The sequence below is a fragment of the Macrotis lagotis genome, chromosome 5, assembly GCF_037893015.1.
Source record: "Macrotis lagotis isolate mMagLag1 chromosome 5, bilby.v1.9.chrom.fasta, whole genome shotgun sequence".
Taxonomy (NCBI): Eukaryota; Metazoa; Chordata; class Mammalia; order Peramelemorphia; family Peramelidae; genus Macrotis; species Macrotis lagotis.
The window spans coordinates 177,747,024-177,766,801 of NC_133662.1; the positions used below are offsets into that span (position 1 = coordinate 177,747,024).

Consider the following 19,778-nt stretch of genomic DNA (forward strand, 5'->3'; position numbering starts at 1 on the left):
GCCCTCCGCGCCCGCCGTAGCCGGGCTCTCCCCCGGCTGGTCGCCGTTTCCAAGATGGCCGCGGCGCGGACGCTCCCGGGCCGAAGGGCTCCCGCCGCCGGATAAAGGCGGAGGCGGGGTCCCGCCAGCCTCGCAGCGCCCGTGCTCCGCCCGGCTGCAGCCGCGCCCCCGCCGCCGCCATGCCGGGCTCGGTGCACGGATGAGAGAGGCCGCCGAGCCGGGCCCCCCTCCCGCCGCCGCCGCCGCCATGGAGGAGCCGCCGCCGGAGCCGCCGCTGCAGCTGGGGCTGGAGGGCTGCCAGGCGGCGAGGTAAGGACTGCGGGGGCCGGGCTGCGGCGCGCCGCCCGCCAGGTAGCCGGAGCCCGCCGGCCGCCCCCTCCCCGGGCCTCTGGGGTCTGGGCCGGAGCAGCGTCCTGGGGCTCCGGAGTCCGGGCTCCCCCTCCCCGGGCCTCTGGGGTCTGGGCCGGAGCAGCGTCCTGGGGCTCCGGAGTCCGGGCTCCCCCTCCCCGGGCCTCTGGGGTCTGGCCCGGAGCAGCGTCCCGGGGCTCCGGAGTCCGGGTTCCCTGGCCGCCCCCTCCCCGGGCCTCTGGGGTCTGGCCCGGAGCAGCGTCCCGGGGCTCCGGAGTCCGGGTTCCCTGGCCGCCCCCTCCCCGGGCCTCTGGGGTCTGGCCCGGAGCAGCGTCCCGGGGCTCCGGAGTCCGGGCTCTCCGGCCGCCCCCTCCCCGGGCCTCTGGGGTCTGGCCCGGAGCAGCGTCCCGGGGCTCCGGAGTCCGGGCTCTCCGGCCGCCCCCTCCCCGGGCCTCTGGGGTCTGGCCCGGGGCAGCGTCCCGGGGCTCCGGAGCCCGGGCTCCCCCTCCCCGGGCCTCTGGGGTCTGGCCCGGAGCAGCGTCCCGGGGCTCCGGAGTCCGGGCTCCCCAGGCCGCCCCGGGCCCGCACGCTCAGGACTGCTTGCCTTTGTTTTTGAAAGTTGAAAGAAATCACGCCAATTCTGGGGGGCATCGAAAGCTTCTTGTTTTGTTTTTTTTAATAAAAAAAATCACCCCTCCTTGCGCGGCTGGACAACGAAGTTCATCACCTGGCGGCCAGCTGGAGGGCGAAGCTGGGCCGGGCCCCGGGGGGCTGCGTGGCGGTGCCCGCAGCCGGGGCACCCCCGGGTCCCCCGCCTTAAACTGCGGCCACAAACGGCCCGCTCTCCCCTGGGCACCTCCGCCTGCACATGCCAGTGCCCTGCCGTGCCACCCAGCCAGTTCTCGCCGCACTGCCCCCTGGCTTCCGCGGCTCTAAGCATCTTTCCAGTTTGTCACGCTGCTTCTTTCATCTTTCTTTTTTAAAGAAACATTTATTTTGAGTTTTACCATTTTCCCCCCATCTCCCACCAGTCCGTTCATCTTTACGTTGTTGCCATGGGATGCCTTCATCTCAGTTGAATGTGAGGAGAAATCATCGAGGAAACCTTTGTAAGCGCTTACAGGCTCGTAGGGATGCCAAGAACAGACAGAAAAGAGGTTGAAAGGATAATTTGGAGATGATCAATAGGAGGATGGAGGCTCTTGCAAAGTAAAAGGAAGCCAGGGAATGTAGGAGCAGATGAAGAAGAGAGAGTGCTGGACTTGGGGGAAAGTCACTGAAAATGCCCAGAGCCTCAAGCTGGGGTGGCCTGAGTGTCTGTGGATTGTAGAACATGCTGGTGTGGGTGGCGGAGCGCAGGACCGAAGGGCTTTAAATGCCTGAAGAGTCTAGAGGTGATTGGGAGCCACAGGAGTTTATTCTGTTGGAAGGGGAGGGATGTCATTGACTGATGTGAACTTTAGCAAGATTAGTTTGAGGACTTAGTGGAACAGGATCACATAGAAAACAGTGTCCCTTTTCTTCTTTCCCTGTCTCAGGAAATAAAAATGGGGGGGGGATGGAAACTAGCTTTTGTCAGAAATAAAGTTAAGAATGGTTTAGTGCAAATGCTGGACTTGAAATCAATTTTTTTTTTTAAGACACACTATCTAGTTAATGTACCTCCCACATACTTCTTGACCTCTACAAAGTAAACAAGGGCACAAATCTCTTCACCAGGATCAAGTTTGGTTTTATTGCCTTTAGAGCATTGTTTCAGCTTGTTGCTTGCATTTTACATTGGAGTTATTGGAGTACTCTGTTTTCCTGGTTCTATCTATTTCAGTATATATAGATTCATAGAAATCATCCTGTGCTTCATTGGATGCTTCATATTCATGGTTTCTCCTAGCTCCCGTTTGATGCAGGTAGCAGCATTTGTTTATCCATTTTCCAGCTTGTGGGCAAGCACTTCACTGTACTTGTGGATTATTTCACATCCTGTGAAGCTTAAATGAAATTATTCTACATACCTTACATAACTGATAGTAGCTAGCATCCTTACAGTGCTATAAAGTTTGCAGACCACTTTATAAATAGCTTTTCATTTTATCTCCATAAAAACCTCAGGTAGGTTGATGCAAATATTGTTCCCATTTTATAGAAGCTGAGTGACTTGTTGGGGGTAACAGGACTATTGTCAGGAGTCTGATTTGAATTCCTGATTCCAGGCCCATCGCTTTATATTTGCTTTTATATTTGCTTTTATATTTGTGTCTATTTAGTCAAAGGGCTCTTGGCAAAAGTTTTGAAATCAGTGTTTCATTAATAAAAGAAGATAACTTTGTAAAATGTCACTTTGCAAAGTTGGAGTTAGTCCCCTTAATTGTTTCTTGTCACTCTTAACATATTACTATAGGCAGTCAGCAGTGCTCATTAGCCCCATCCAGCGCTTGAGGTCAAATACTCTCCTTTTTCAGCTCAGATTATTGCTAGCAGCTTCAGGTCTCAGGTTCTGAATTGAATACACAGTGGTTTAATCCAGAAGCAATTATTAAATGTTTCATAAAGAAAGGCAAAAGCACAATCCCTGTTCTTTCTGATGGAGAGTAGCATGCAAACAACTCTGTATATACTAGATAGATTCAATGTAAATAGGCGGTAATAATGAAGGGAAAAGGAGAGTTTACAAACTTGTACTTAAGTCTTTACAAATATTATCTCATTTGATCCTCACTACAGTCCTTTGAGGTAGGTCCTGCTATGATCCTCTTTTACAGTTGAGGAAACTGAGGCAGAAAGCAGTTAAGCTAGGAAGCATCTGAGGCTGTATTTGTTCACTGGTCTTTTTGACTTGTGTGGCCTGTAACACTTCACCTAGCCACCTAGCTGCCTCTAGGAATGGCCTCTTGCTGGAAGTGGAATTTGAAATGTGAAGGAAGCTACAGAAGTCAGAGTAGAGGCGGTTGAGTATGGGGGACAGCCTTTGGAAAGTCATGGAGATGGGACATGGAATCCTATGAGAGTTGGGAAGTTCTGTTTGGAATATGGTTTTAGGTATCTTAGTCAATAGGCTGGTAAGGCAGGTGATCATAGTGAGAACAAAAGAGGACTCTGTCTAATATCTTGACATTCCACCCCTATATAAGGAGGACTTGATTGAAGAGTTTTGAGGTGCTCCTTGAATTGCATATTGCCAGTCATTTTTTTTTTCAGTTGACAATATGCAGAATCAGACCCAGAAAGATACTCTTGGTTTTTTTTTTGCATGCAAAATTCTTTCTGGATTCTTGAAAGCCTGGGATACAGTAATTCTGCACCTGAAACTTCAGTTTCTCTGCTCTTCTTTGAGGAAAAGTGATATGTGGTAGGATGAGTACACTATACTTTGAATCAGTAGAGACCTGAATTTGAACCTTGGCATCTAATGATTCTAACTGTGTGACCATGGGCACGGCATTTAATATTCTAAGCCCTGGTTTCTTCAGCTGTGACTAGGTCTGAATTATAATTATCTATCTCTATCCATCTATCTATCTATCTGTCTGTCTATCTCTCTTATCTATCCATCTATCATCTATTTTAAATAGTTGTTAATAAAAATGCTTTAAACCCTAGAATTATAAAGATATCAGTTATTTTCAGTGATTATTTTTACAAATAGCATTATATTTATATGATCTTCTCATCTGACCAGAAGACATGACATTTAAAAAACAAACACTTTCACATTTGCCATTAGGACAGAGGAATCTATGCACATGTTTTAAAAAAGGCATGGGGAGTAAGTCAAGTATAAATGTTTTTACAGGTTGCTTTTCTTTCTTTCTTTTTCTTTTTTGCAAGGCAATGGGGTTAAGTGGCTAATCCACGGCCACACAGCTAGGTAATTATTAAGTGTCTGAGGCGGGATTTGAACTCAGGTACTTCTGACTCCAGGGCTGGTGTTCTATTCACTGCGCCACCTAACTGCCCCCTACAGGTTGCCTTTCTGTTTCAAATGACATTATTTTGAGAAGGTGACAAGGAAAAGGAAGAAGGGGGAAAAGGAGTCAATTTATGTATGTTCTAGGTTTAAGCCAAATCTAGGTGAAATTTGAATTAAATATAATTGCTATTAAATTGAAACTATAATTTCATGTTTTTGCACAAAGATCTTATTATTTAGAGTCATATTTATAAGCTTGATCATATATAGTCTGAAACTAGTTTAATTTGGTATAAATAAAACTTTGTGGATTTACTTATTTTAGAGAGCACTATTTGGTTATGTTTGCTACAAAGCTATTCCTCATAGTTTATATTGATACTTTTGGGTTAAAAATGTGAATCTGCTATAATTTTAACAGGAACTTTTTTTCATTTGATAGGTATAGGCATCTATACTTCCCTAAGATCTCGCATTCATATATAGCATGCAATGTAACTTGTATTTATTCAAGAATTCTTAAGAAGCTTAGATGAAAAAAGATGAAAAGTAATTAAGTTATTTTGGTTACTTTCTAAAACCTATTCATTTATCATGCTTTGGGATGAAGATCATCAAGTTTGGTGTATCATTTGAATGTCAAATGTTTATAAAATACTAACAAAGATGATTAAACAAATGGATATGAATTTTAGAATCAAGTAATTTTAGAGCATTGTGAAAAGTTAATGTGAAACTTTTCAGTTGGTCAGTTTTCAATTCTACTTTGACATACACTGTTGCCCTTTACTTGTTTATGAATTGGGCTTATTAGATGATCACTAACCTGGAGACATAAAATGAATTGCAAATTGTGATATGATAAAAATTTTGGAGGGACTAAGAGGGAAGAAAAACTTTTAAAAAGGAGATATTGGGGACATTTGAATGTCTTGTACTCATTTGTTAGTTTAGGAATGAAAATCTACTATGTATTACTTAGTTGGCTAATAAAATTTTAATATTGAATATATTAAGATTTATGAGTATAGTAAATTAATAAAATAATTACAAATTCACTAATTTAATTTTTAGAATCCTAAAATTTTGGAGCTGGAAGGGATCTTAGTGTTTGGCTAGTCCAAACCTCTGATTTTACAGATGAAGTGAAGTACAGAGAGGTTGAGACTTGCCTAAATTAGTTAATTAGTAGTAGAAACATAACTAGAACTCAGCTCTCCAAACTCCATGTCCAGTGATCATTCCACTCTACCACATCTGTTAAATTTAAGGCCATACTTAAATCTAAAGCTGGAGATAAATCGGCCTTCACCCACATTTAACCAATATCCCAAATTGCTCAACTCTAAATACAGTAGAAGACTTTTGTTATTAGGTAGGGAACAAGCAGGTATCTTATTGGCTATTATGTAAGAATTTGTTGAATGTAAAATTGATTTAGTTGCATTTACTTTGATAAATATTAAATTTTTATTGTAAATGAGCTCCCACATTTGAAGAATTTTTTCTATTTTGAGGAATGGGCAGAACTTTGAAAAACCAAAAGAACTAATTGTTGTTATTGTGAGACAGAGAGTTGTGAGCATGGACTTGTCAAAGATTCACAAAGCAGTAACCTGAGAAAGGGAACTGAAGAAAAAAAAATTGGAGAAAAAACCCCAAAACTTAGATTGAATGCAGATTTTTGTCATTCTGAACTTTGTTGTAGTGGCATTGGCCCAGAAGCCAGGGGCCTTCTTTCTTGCTTCTCTCTGCCTCCAACTTTTTTTTTTTTATTTTTATTTTTTATTAAGCGTCTGAGGCTGGATTTGAACTCAGGTACTCCTGACTTCAGGGCCGGTGCTCTATCCATTGCACCACCTAGCTGCCCCCAAGTCCCCAACTTTTTGAGAAAGCCCATTAGTGTCTTGCAAAATAGATAACTAGGAAAGACTTGAGCGATTGAATCTGTTCAGTCACCCAGAGAAGTGGTTAGTTTTGAGCTAAGATGTGAATCCAAGGTCTTTATTCCAAACCAGAGGCTCTTTCCACAGTGTGATCTTTTTTTCCTAATCTTAACAAGAATGAATGTGTAGAAAACTGTCATTAACTGTTCATTCCATTCCTAACCTTTGGGGCTCATTTAGAAGATAAGAATTGTCATCAACCTACAAAGAAGTTAAAAAGAAGCCCTAAAGTAAAGAAGGTTGGGATCTGTCTCTACAAGTCTGTGCTGGTCACTGGGGTGAGATACAGTCCTTACAGTCAGGACATTTATAATCTGTTAGGAAGATAAACACTAACCCAGAAATAGTTTTAATACATGAAATCGAAGGGGAAGGGCTCTAGAGTTATGAAGCAGCCCTGTTTGAGGTCGGAGGGGGAAGATGCAGGTAACACCAGCCTCCTGACTGTTCCTTGAACAAGACACTGCATCTCCCCACTCCAGATGGGTCCCCTGGCTGTCTCCCATATGTGGATTGCTCCCCCTCCTCGCCTCTGCTTCCTGCCTTCCTTGGAGTCCCGCTAAAAGCCCACTTTCCATTGAAAGCCTTTCCCAATCCCTCTTTGTCTTAGTCCCTTCCCTTTGCTGATTATTTTCAATTTTTCCAGTGTGTAGTTTGTCCATAGTTTTTTCGCAGGTTGTCTCCCCCTTTAGACTGTGAGCAACATGAGATCAATGAGTCTTTTACCTTTCTTTGTATTCCCAGCTCTTCACATAGAACCTCCCTAGCACTTAGTAGGTTTTTTTTAGATTTTTCAAGGCAATGGGGTTAAGTGGCTTGCCCAAGGCCACACGGCTAGGTAATTATTAAGTGTCTGAGGTCCTATTTGAACTGAGGTACTCCTGACTCCCAAGGCTGGTGCTCTATTCACTGCGCCACCTAGCTGCCCCACATAGTAGGTTTTTAATACATGTTTGTTGACTGATGACTGAGAGAAGGGTGTGGATCAGGGGCCTTTTCCACTGGTCTTTGGGCATTTATTAAACCTTGTGAGCCCAACATTTATTAGCTAGGAATACAAGGAATGGCAGATTCCTTAAAGGAGCTCACAGTAGATGGGGGGGAGACCCCGTGCAAACAACAGGGTGGGTTGGAGACAATTGCAGAAGGCAGGGAGGAGGACTCCTTTGGGGGATTGAAAAGTCAGAAGGTGGTGTCAAGCACTACCAAAAAACCCCAAACTGGAAAGTGAGGGGATGCCTCATCAGTCAGGGAATGGCCAAACACACAGTGGTTGCATGCATTGTGCTGTAACAAATGAGAAAAAAGACAATTTCAAAGAGATACTGAATGATATATAGGAGCTGATGCAGAGTGAAGTGAGTAGAACCAGGACAATTTGTAATAAGGCATCAATATTATGAAAATGAAGTTTTGAAAGACTTAAGAACTCTGAACTAATTGATCAACCATGATTTCAGAAAATTGATAAAAAAGAATATTCCATTTTGGGACAACAATGAACAATATGCATTTTTAGATGCGATCAATTATGAATGTCTGCTTGATTGTGTTTATGTGATACAAATCTGACTGTATTTCTCTCCCCTTTTCCCCCCAGTGAGTGGATGGAGATGGGAAGGAGAAGAAAAAAAGAAATGCTTATTAATTGAAACTCATTTAATTTTTTAAATATCTGATTAAATTTGCCTCAATTCTTCTCTATTTCCAGTCCATCCTTCAACAACCTGCCAAAGTGATTTTACTAAAGTATACATGTGCATATTATTCACCTAGGCTAAAATATGAACTCCTCTTTGTTATTTAGAACCTTACACAGGGCATTTTTTCACCCTACCACTGAATAGCCCATTCAAACTGGATTTCTTCCAATACCTCCTTGTGGCTTATAAAGGATGTCCATTTCCTCATTGCACTAGAATTGTATTCTTTTCTTACCTATTTTTTCTTAGAGTCTGTAATGTATCATCTTTACTAAATTTTCTGTAATCTCTCTAACTGCTAGTTTTGCATCTCTCAAAATCATTTTGTATTTATTTTGTGAACATTTTTTTTTTTATTCACAGAATTTGCCCTCGGGCTTAGCACATAGATATTTGTTGATACACATTTCCCCCCTTTGAGAATAATGTCAATCCTTTACTTTCTGTTTCATATGATAGGAGAATTGATAAAATATTATTGTTCAGCATTTGTTTTGGGCAACAGTTGATGCAGTAACTGGAGCACCTGGCCTGGAGTCAGGAAGACTTGAGTTTAAATTTGGCTTCAGACACTAACTTTGCAGCCCTGGACAGATCAGTTAACATCTGTTTGCCTCACTTTCCTCATCTGTAAAATGGGAAAAAGCCTGCCTCGCACGGTTGTCATGAGAATTAATTGAGATAATAAATGTGAAGAGCTTAGTACAGTGTGTGGCATAGAGTAGGCATTATAGAATTGTTAGCTATCATCATCATCATCATCTTCATCATTACCATTCTTCTTTTGTAAAATGCAGTGAATAACTAATAGAGTGAAATGGTTTGGCTGAACCTCCAGCTGTATTGCATTCTGTTGGATTTGAATGGTAGGTGCTTAATACATATTTGTGGAATTCTGGTGGCTCTGCTTTGCCATAAAGGACTTACTTTAGTGAAGCAAGTGGTCATTATTGGAAGTAGTGCATTCTTCCATAATACCCCCTAGACTCCTCCTGGCTTTGGAACCCTTGTCCCTGGACTCAAACCATGTTGGTTTACCTGCTTAGTCCTAACTACTAGATGTCTTTGTCTTCTGATGGATTCGAGGTCTTGATCTTTGGACCATGTTAATCTTTGGATCTTTTTTTTTTATTGAATTATGATTATTTGGGCTTCTTTTTCAGCCCACACCTTCCCAATCTTGTCTGGAAACCGACTAATTCTCCTCAGAGTGCCCAGGTCACTCTCCTTCCCTGACACTTAAGAGTCCCATAGGACCAGATATATAGCCCCTGAAAATTGTTTTGTTCTTCTGGTAACAAGACAGATGGGTAGAAGGAGGGAGGAAATTTGTAAATGTTGGTTTTGGGTTAAATAACTACCTGGTTAATAGTTTTTGGTAATACCTTTCTTATAGTGCCTATCTCTAAGCATTTAAATGTAAAATATAAATTTCTTTTAATCCCATACCTGTGATGTGGCTGTAATAATTTTGGCACCAAGTATGACTGATTTTTAACAAATGATCTTTTTATAGGGCAGCTCTTTAAGACCTTCAGTTGTAAAGGTGGTGCTAGTCTGCTTTGGTAAAGGAAATTTCCTTATTGAGAGATTCCATCACCTTTGAAGTTCCAGGACTAGACCAAAAAGTTTTCACATGAGTTTTCTTATGAACAATCAGCATTACAAACTAATTTGTTCCCATATCGTGGTAAGGAGGATGTGGTCATTTGCTATCAGGTATTTTGTAATTGGAAACAGTATTGGATGTGATAGTGCATCTTGTAATATGCTTTACAACAGTTCTCATTATTGCTTTACTGTTTTGGTTATGACTTTGGTTCATCACCATTTTTCATTAAAACCTTTTAATAATTTTCTTTTTATGTTTGCTATTTTTAGATGCAGTTTAAAAACATTATAAGCTAACAGCTTTAAATCATTAGAAATAAAGCTATTTGTTTCCAAATAAATTGGAAATACCTGTTATAGTATTTGAACTTCTGTATCTAGGATTTGGTATTTGAACCATCTGTCAATTAAGCGTTTATTGGGTATTTATTTACCATGTGCTTAATCACTGTTCCCAGCACTGGGAATACAGAGAATAAATACAGAGTTCCTTGACCTAAAGGAATTGACATTCTAACAGAGAAAATCAATCCAGAGTAGATGGAAACCACCTGCATCTGGGGGAGGGGAAGGGGCTGGAAAGGCATCTTACAGAAGGTGACATTGAGTCCAGTTTTGAAGGAAGATAGATTCTAAAAGATGGAAGTGAGGAGGGAAAGCATTTCAGCTGTGGGTAGAGCATTTCAGACCCATGGAAATGGCAGATGGAGGTTCATTTGTGAGGACTGAACTGTAGAATGTATAGAAGGGGGATTTGGAATGTTTGTTATGTTGCCAGGACCTGGGTTATTAACACTTTTGTCTCCTTAAACTTTGTGATTTTATACATGAACAATACACTGGATAAGTTAAAAGTTTTTGCTTTTAAGTCAAAAATGAGGATATAAATGAACATTGATTTATTTAAAATGCTTTTGAGGAGTTGTCATTCATCATTAGATGTGTTTGGTGATTATTTCTAGAGTGAGAAATTAAGTTTTTGTTTACATGATTGTTGTCTACCTTTTTTAGTTCTTTATCAGCTGACTACATGCATCATGTGGAAGAAAGACAGAAAAACAGATGAATTTGAGGATATGTGGTTGTCCACAATTGCAACTTTTTTTCTTTTTGGGACATTTGAACAGATCTCAGTATAAAAATACAGATTAGGAAGCTGAAGACTGTCACTTATTTTTTTATTGATTTCTTTGGAAGATTTTTAACTTTGAAGTAATATTTCTGTTAGTTGGTTTTATTATTCCAAAATAATCTGTTGCCACATAGTTTTGTTGTGGGATAATATATGTATGAAAGAACTTTATAAGTGTCAGCTAGTATTTCATTTGAGGTATGAAATGGCCTTGGAGTCAATGGAACTTGGACTATTTGGCCTTTGACCCTTAGTACTTGTATGATTTTTGGTAAGTCACACCCTCTAGAAGACTCAATTTCCTTTTCTGTAAACTAGATAAAAGGTAAAAGCTCCTCCAGGCCTGGAACTATTTCTTTCTTTTTTTTCAAATTTAAGGCAATGGTTAAGAGTGACTTGCCCAAGGCCACACAGCTAGGCAATCATTAAGTGTCTGAGGTCGGATTTGAACTCAGGTCCTCTTGACTCCAGGGCCAGTACTCCATTCACTGCATCATCTAGCTGCCCCTGATTTTTTTTTTTTTTGACTCTTTTAATATTCCACAGGTTTATTTCCCTACAGAAGACAGTAATACCAACAGTAGCCTAGACTAGCTCTGTAAAAGTGCTCACCCCCACTTACCTCAATCAGTCACCATTATGTGATATGGACACATTTTCCCCCATTTTTATGGAAGTGAAAACAAGGCAAAAGAATATGTAACAGCTTGCCCTGAACCCCACCTTATCAGAAACAAGCCCAGAACTTAGGTTTACTAATGCTTAGACATTATGGCACACTACTAGCCCTGAGTTAAATCTGTCTGGTTGGCAAAGCTGGACATGCCCAGTCACTGATGGGAAAGGGTTCCAATGCCAACAGCTCAGAGAAGTATATCCTAGCGAGCTTTGGCTCATCAGCTGGAATTTCTTCCCTTTACTCTAAATCCTACCAAACCCCAACTCCTGTAGAATAAAATACAGAGTTTTAGTCTGCAAACTGAGGAGATGGCTTCTTCTTGCCTTGCACACTCTTCCCCCCAGGCAGGAGCAAAGCTTCAATTTGGGACAAAGTGAAGCTGGTGGTACAGATGAGGGATTCAAGGCAATTTGAAAGCCACCAAGCACATTGCATGGATTGAGTAGCTTCAAATGGGAAAGGGAAGAAGAAAAGCCGAGAGCCCGTGTTCTTGCCGTAACCTATGATGTTGTCACAGATGGCACAGATGTTTCTTGCTGGATTCCACAGAGATTTTCCAAGAGTAGCTCTGTGTATTCCAGTTCAGATGCCCTCATCCCCTAACTTCTCAGTTCACTTGTGGCCAGCAGGAGGCTGGGCAGTTGCCTGCTTCCTTGTGTCAAGTTAATGAGGACATGTGGGAGAAGGTTTTGGTTTAGCTCTTACAATGCTATTTCTTGATGTCTGAGTGGGTCTGCAGGTGAGCTCACAGGTTAGGGCAATCAGCAAAGGCCGACTGCAGTGGAACAGGCATAAGGCTTCTCTCACCTGTGTGAGTCCTGATATGACCCTGGAGTAGCTAGGGCCTAGAGAAGGCCTTGCCACATATCTTGCAGATACAGGGCAGGTTGTGTGTGTGGATGTGCACTTTCAGGGCTCCTGGGTTTGCATGCTCTTTGTCACAATATTTGCAGCTGAAGAAATGGTAGGCCTGCAGATCACAGTGGAGCTGTCGGTGTTTGGAGAGCCCGGGCAGTGTGTATGGTAGGTCTTAGGGCAGTCAAAACACTCAAAACAGCCCACCAAACCCCACTGAAGGGTTCCCACTTCATGGGCCTCCACCCCCCAAGAAATTTTTCTGGCGTCTTGTCTCCCTCTGGCCTGGCATCAAGCGACCAGTGTTTAGGCATGTCCAGTAATGAGGAAATGTTGAGGTGGTTCAGGCAATCCTTGTGAGGGGTACCAGGCCCTTGGCAGTCTAGGGAGTTCACCATGCTGATTTCCAGAGGCCCTGGGCTGGGGGTTTCCTGAACCTTAGCATTTAAGGGGAGAGGCAGTGAGATGCAAGCAATGATAGGTTTGTGGTCCCACAGGTTGGCAGCATCACTGGATATTGAAGGGGCTGCTCTATTCTGAAGGAGGAGGGGAGGATCAGTCCCTCACAGGAGTAGCAGGACCCATTTATCTCTTTCTGGGATTCCACTTGGCTGTAGTTGAACAGTTGGTTGCTTCAGTGCTTTTTCACCAAGAAGGACCTGTGCATCTTCCCTGGGAGTGAGAAGGGGCTAGGGGATGGAGCGGGTTCCCTGGGGAGAGGGTCCCAGATGCAGGGGAAGCAGCTGCTGCTATAGGGAGTCTTGCCTGGAGCCTGAGAGGGTCATGTAGCCCCAAAGGCTCATATTCCTCCCTGCCCTCTCTGTCCCCTATTTTTTAAATCTCTTATAATCCTTATGCTATCTGGTATGTGTCTGGCTCTTAATAAATGCTAGCTTGCTTTTAACTTTGTCTCAATTTTCTCATCTGCAAAATGAGCTGGAAAATGAAATGGCAGGCTTTGTATTTTTGCCAAGAAAACCCTTTCAAGGAACCCCAAAAGGGGTCACAGACAAACAAGACTGGCAATTAAGAAGCAGCCATAACAGATTGATAATCCATAGATTTGACCTTGGTTTTGTTGTAAGAGATATATCAGTATCTATATCTATAGCTATTGAATATATCTGTATATATGTGTGTGTGTGTGTGTGTGTGTGCGCGCGCATGTGTGAAAGTCCTTTATAAGTATCAGCTAGTATTTCATTTTATGTATGAAATCTCTCATTATAAAATACTTTTCCAATGTTTCTAAACTCTGTGAAGTAAGTTGTACAAGTATCATATTCACTTTTATCAATGACAAAACCGAGACTCAGAAAAGTTAAAGGACTTGGAAGAGGTCTCTTGGATAGTCCATGTCATGGCTGGACTCAAATCTATTTTTATTTCCTAGAAGTGGCAAGTAAAAAGGTAGTAGAAGCATGACATAAAACAAAAAGTCACGCTTTTGCTACCCTTTGCATTTAGTCTAATCGCTTGATCATATAGTCCCTTGTCAAGTGTCTTAAAATAAAAGCCTTGTCTTCAAAGGAGCTTCTCTCAAGGGATTTTTCTTGGTTACCTTTTCTTCAAACTCAGATTTTTATAAAGATATGCTAATGTGTGGATTACTAATATCTTTTCCCAGGCTTTCAAAAAGAATGACACTTATTACAGGAAGTCTTTATGCTTAGATGAAAGTTCTCATCTCACTTACTGATGGGGGGTGGCAACAGGGACACTAACTGCTACTTTTTTCCTTTAATTATAGAGACAAAGATTGTAATCTCATTCCTTTCTCTCTTCTTGGAATGAAACTTGCAAAGCAGAGCCTTTTTTTTTTTTGTTATCAACCTACACAGTACTGGGTATTCCATAGTTGACTGAGAAAGACCTGAATTTGAATGATGAACAAGCATCATACCTTTCTTCTTTCCTCTCCTTTTTTGATGGCTACAAGGCCTTGTCAACACAGTATTTGCCCAGTGTTTAGGGAGTGGCCAAATATACTGATGAGGTGTGACTGTGTAGTAGGTAACCATGAATGTGAAGAATTGGCTGAAATGCAGGAAGGTGTAGGTGACCATCCACTGGCAGCCTAATCCACTGTTCTTTATCTCTGGTTTGAATTTGCCTCTGCAGTTTTAATCAACAGACAATAAAAATTTCAGTACCTGCTAGATCCATACAGAGACAGAAGTGGAAATCTCTGCCCTGGAAGAGCTTCTGCTCTATTTAGAAAGATAGTATGCCCCTAGTAGGCCCTGACATACCTTGGCACACGGACCTTGAAACCATCTCCTGTCATCCTTGTGGATCTCTGACTGCTGTCTCTGGCTTCATTTGTTTCTGTTCATAGAAGCAAATCTTCTAGGAGTCACAAAGCCACCTCCTTTCAGGCGCACCTTGGGTAAAGAAAGAAAATACTGAGAGGGAAATAAGAAAAGTAATCATTAGGCCCGGGTAATGGATTAAGAGGGTCGAATGCCATGAACTTTATTTTTCTGACTTAAATGTTTTTGGTGCCTGTATTCTGCATGGCAAAGAATATTGAGCCAAAAGCAAAAAAAAGTTGGAGAAGAACTGCTACAAAATATAGCTATATACAAAATACAGCTGGGCACAGATAGTCTGTGAACTGATTTCAACTCGATGGTGGCATTTGATCTGTGAGCCTTGTAGAATCCTAGAAAACTAGTGAGTATTTGGGTATGGATCCTGGCCAGCTTAATTAAGGCAGGAAAAATGATGAGAGATGGAGCATCCTATGGGATGGATAGCAAGAAGGCTGCTTCTGCTAACATAGAATGTGTAGAAGGGAGGAATATATAAAATCACTAGGAAGCCATGTTGGGGACGTGCACTGTGAGGGATTTAAAATGTCAGAGGAATTTATGTCTGATCCTGGAGGTAATAGAAATTGAATTTATTCAAGAGGGGAAAAACATGGTCAGACCTACTCTTGGAAAAACCACTTTGATTGCTATTGGAGAATGGATTAGAGAAGGGAGAACCTACTTTAGGGAAGAAGACTAATAGGAAACTGTTGTGTGGCTAATATAGAAGTATGTTTTGCATGACTTCAACTGAGTAATCAATGATCATTGATCCTCTTCTCTGTGAGTGGAGGAATGACAAGGAGAGAGGGAGAGAACTTTGGAACTCAAAATGAAAAAAAAATCAATGTTAAAAATTCTTTTACATGTAACTGGGAAATATTTAATGAAATAAATTTAAAAAATTAGTAAAAAAAGAAGGCTGTTTCAGTAGTCTAGAAGAACGATAATGAAGGCCTGAAATAGGAGAGGAGAGTAGAGAGAAGAAACCAGAATTTGAGAGATATAACAGTAAGAGTGACACAGTTTGGAGGTGAATAAAAATTAATGGTGGAAAAGAATGCAGATGCTAAAAGCATTAGGTGACTGGAAGGATAGTTGCATTTTTAACAGAAATAGGAAAAATTCAGAAGAGGAACGGGTCTGGAGGAGAAAGGTGAAGTCTGGTTAGACAAGCAAAGTTTGAGATGGGATATCAGGTTAGATGGAACTAAAACTCAGGAGAATCACTAGGGTCAGATCTCTAGATCTTGGAGTCATCTATAGAAAGAACTGCAGTCAACAAACATTTATTAAATGCTTATTGATTAAATTACCTAAGTGCTGAGGATTCAGAGAAAGACAAAAAAAAATGTTTCCTTCTCTCAAGGAACTGGCATTTCAATGGGAGTGCAAATAATTAACAGGTAAGTAAGTAAATACATGCATGATGCATACACACAGTAGATAAAAAGTAGTTTCAAAAAGCTTCTTGTAGAAACTGCTGCATTGAATCCAGAAGGAAAAGGCAATGGAAATCAGAGGGAAGGAATAACAGTGAGTGTGGAGATGAGAAGTAGACCTTTCTGTGCAAGGAATAGCAAGTAGGCTTTTGTAGCTGGATGGACAATGTGTGAAGGAGAATAAAGATTTAAGAATATTGGAAAAGTAGGAGAAGGTCAGGTAAAGATTTAGTTTCTACATGCCATGGGGAGAAATAAGGATATTCAATTTTTAGACGGTTGGGAGCCAAGTGGGGACTGTGACATGAATTTTAGGAAAGTCACAGGTATCTGAGGGGGGAGAGATTCAAGGTAGGGAGGCCAGTTAGATGACTGGGCCACTATTTAATGGTAGCTGCGTGAGGGGAGAGAAAGGGACATAAGAGCAATATCAAGGGTAGTGGACCAGCTCTTCACATCTGATTGGTTCTGGGGGTGACTAAGAAGAAGTTGAGGCTGGTTGAGGTTGCCAGCTTGGCTGCCCAGGAGGATGATTGGGCCTTGGGGGGAAGGTTATGAATTCTGTTTTGGACATGTTGAGTTTGAGATACCTATGGGATGTCCAGTTCAGGCTGTAGGACTGGAAGGTATGGAGATCTGGGAATCCTTGAAGATTGTTGAACCAAAGAAATCACCAAGTGATCTCCAAGAAAAGGAAAAAGAGGGCCTAGAGTATCAGTAGTTAGTGGACAGTATGTTTATGAAGATATCCAGCAAAGGAAACCAGCACAAACCATGAAAAGGACAAGTGTAATCCCTCTTTAGCATAACTTCTTTTCAAATACTTGAAGACAACCATCATAGTCTTTCCTCAGAGAAACTAGGTGTTGTTGAGTGATGGTGGATATAAATAGAGCATTTCCTGCACCATTTAAGATATAGAACAAGAGAAGGGGAGGGATTTTAAAATGAGCCAGGGAGAACCTGTGGTTTGCTTGTAATCTCCAAGACTGCCACATGATGAATATTGGGACAACATTGTAATAATTACAGCTAATATTTATATAGCCTTTAAAGATCACAGAGTGCTTTCCAGATGTTATCTCTCAATTATCAAAAGAGTTGTAGAGGATGATAAGTAAATGGGTTTCAAAGTGTACTGTTGGAGGAAATATTCACAACGAATAAGATCCAATTGTGGAAATAAGTTCAATAATGTAGAAATTCTTTTTTCCTTTGGGTTAATTTATTCTGAATTTAGAATCAGTTGTATATTTACTGTGTCTGGGTGCTTTACCCTTCACATGGGTATAAAACAATCATATACTTATGTACAAAGTGGTTTGGAGGATACAGTGAGTTAGTTATATTACACTGACCCTGACTTCTGAATACTTTTTTTTTTTTTTGCAAGGCAAATGGGGTTAAGTGGCTTGCCCAAGATCACATAGCTAGGTAATTATTAAGTGTCTGAGACCGGATTTGAATCCAGGTACTCCTGACTCCAGGGCCAGTGCTTTATCCACTGTGCCACCTAGCTGCCCCTAGAATACTTTTAATTTAGTTGAAAAGCTAAGGAAAAAAACAACAACACTAATTATTATACAACAAGAAAATATTTAAATGATAAAGTCAGGAATAGAAGTGATCAGTGGTTAATTGTTCAATTAATTATAGAGGTGATAACTATATTGTAATTTAGCAGAGGGGAACATCATTTTAGATCTAGATCAGCGATTCCTATAGAAAAGAGAAAGGATTTGAGACTGGATCTTGAAGGCTGAATTAGAATTTGAGGACCTATAAAGGATTAAGGAGCCATTTTGAATAGGTAATAAAAATAACAGTAGCTAACGTTTTATAAAACATGTTTAGAACATAACCATTTCTCATTTCCTAGGAAAACCTTAATTGCTAAAAGTTTACACCTTTAACTGAGTTGCCACAATCTTGTGACTAGATTGTTCACTTTGCTTGGTATCTTTTCTTATCACTTTTCTGGTGCTAATACTCATTGAACCGTAAAACAAACAAACAAACAAACAAAAAAACCCCTAAACTTCTAAGAGTTTTTATATAGGATTTCTAGTCTGCCTGTTTTTGTTTTTGTTGTAGTATAATCTGATATTGAATTGTATGTTTTCCTCATTTTCAATGTAAAATAGAATTATCTTTCACTTAGATCCTACTGATTGATGAAATTCCCGTTCCTATTCTTGATTAATACTGATTGCTTTAGATCGTGTATATACTTAAATAATTTTAGGCGGGGAAAAAGGATTAATTTCAATATTCAGAAATTGGGTCAATTTGTTTTTATCAGATTTCCTATTAAACTTAGAAAGTTTTGAATATTTCCTTGCTTCTGTTTACCTTAGTTTAGTTATACTTTTTTAAGGAAATGTAGACCTCAAAACATAGAATTCCAATCCTGTTTTATACCCAGTTTCTAAATAACACAACCCTCAGCTTTACTCTCTAAGATGCTAATTTTAAATTGATATTACAATTCAAAGCTATTTTCCCATGAAAATAATGTCTAAAAATGATGATAAAGTTCCTGTAGCTCTTTGATATTTACAAAGAAAAATGGAATATGCACATAATGAAACAGAAAGAATTATATTTTTAAAATGATAGAGATTTTACATAAGAAATTACTGTTTCTTTTAAATTAAGAAAAACACATTTTCTTAGAAAAGGTGACATTTGCATAAATTTTAAAAGGAACTTCTGAGTAGTTGGAAGGATTTCTTAAGTTAATGGCACTCTTGTTCCAATTAGCCTCACTTTAAAAGTTGTAGTGGACTTAAGCCAAGGTCATTCTTTTAGTTCACAAGCTATAACCAAGAGTAGAGAACTGACAAAAAATGAAAAAGAGAAGGAAAGAAGAAAAGGGCATAAAAATATTTATAAGATAGCATTGCTTGCCAAACAAACCACTCTAGCATTTTTGCTGAGAAACCCCCAAATAGAACCTTGAAGACTAGGACAGAAAATGACTGAAAAGGGGATGAATGATGGGAAAGAAGTAAGGGACATTTTATGTGTTTGCTCTTTCTGAAGGGAGAATCAGTTATTTTTATTGTAGTTCAGTCATTTGTTGTATAAAATCCCATTTGGGGTTTTCTTTGCAAAGATGCATTTCCTCCTCTAGCTTACTTTACAGATGAGAAAATTGAGGGAAACAGGGTTGAGTTACACAGCTGATTTCTGAGGGTAGATCTGAACTCAGGTGCACTGTTCCTGTCAGTTATTTAACAACGTGTGCCAGACGCTGCTAAGCTCTGAGGATACCAGAAAAGAGGCAAAAAGGGCTCTGAGTCTAATGAGGGAGACAGCAGGCAAATAGATACTGACAAACAAGCTGTATATAGGATCAATAGGATAGCAAAGGCACTAGGATTAAGAGGACTTGGAAAAGAGAGGATTTCATTTGAGACTTCAAGGAAACTAGAGAAGGCAGTACACAGAAATGAAGAGAGAACATTCCAGGGAAGGGGGAAAGCAATACCCAGAACAGAGAGATGGAGTGTTGTGGCTAGGAGGAGGTCAGTGCTGTGAATCCAGAGTCCATGGATAAGGAGGTAAGTGGAGGAAGACTGAAAAGGCAGGAAAGGGAGAAGAGCTTCAATGCCAGACAAGATTTTGTATGTGATCTTGGAGGTAATAGAGATTCCCTGGAGTTGGGGGGGGAGGGGGATATGTGATATGTCATGAACATAAAGAGAGATAAATCTTTAAAAAAAGTACATTTAAAACTAACTTATTATTATAAGTACCATATGACAGCTATGTTGCATAGTGGATAGAGATCATTGGCCCTGAAGTCAGTTGGACCTGAATTCAAGTCAGATACTT

General features: G+C 40.7%; 1 protein-coding gene and 1 pseudogene across 12 annotated transcripts in view; one reads left to right on the forward strand and one right to left on the reverse strand.

Moving 5' to 3' along the window:
• The window catches only part of MAP3K4 (mitogen-activated protein kinase kinase kinase 4), a 205,585-nt gene that overhangs the window by 61,745 nt on the left and 124,062 nt on the right, over positions 1-19,778 (forward strand). For 3 of the 12 annotated variants that reach the window (XM_074187976.1, XM_074187977.1, XM_074187979.1), the window contains exon 1: positions 65-309. The exons of 3 other annotated variants lie outside the window; for them this stretch is intronic. In XM_074187976.1, the coding sequence (XP_074044077.1) occupies positions 200-309 (110 nt within the window). In that variant the 5' untranslated portion in view covers positions 65-199. Of the gene's footprint in view, positions 1-62; positions 310-19,778 lie in introns of those variants that run through there. 6 more of the 12 variants (XM_074187982.1, XM_074187983.1, XM_074187978.1 and 3 more) reach the window with 3 other exon arrangements.
• LOC141487904 (zinc finger protein SNAI3 pseudogene) lies at positions 11,934-12,934 on the reverse strand (annotated as a pseudogene).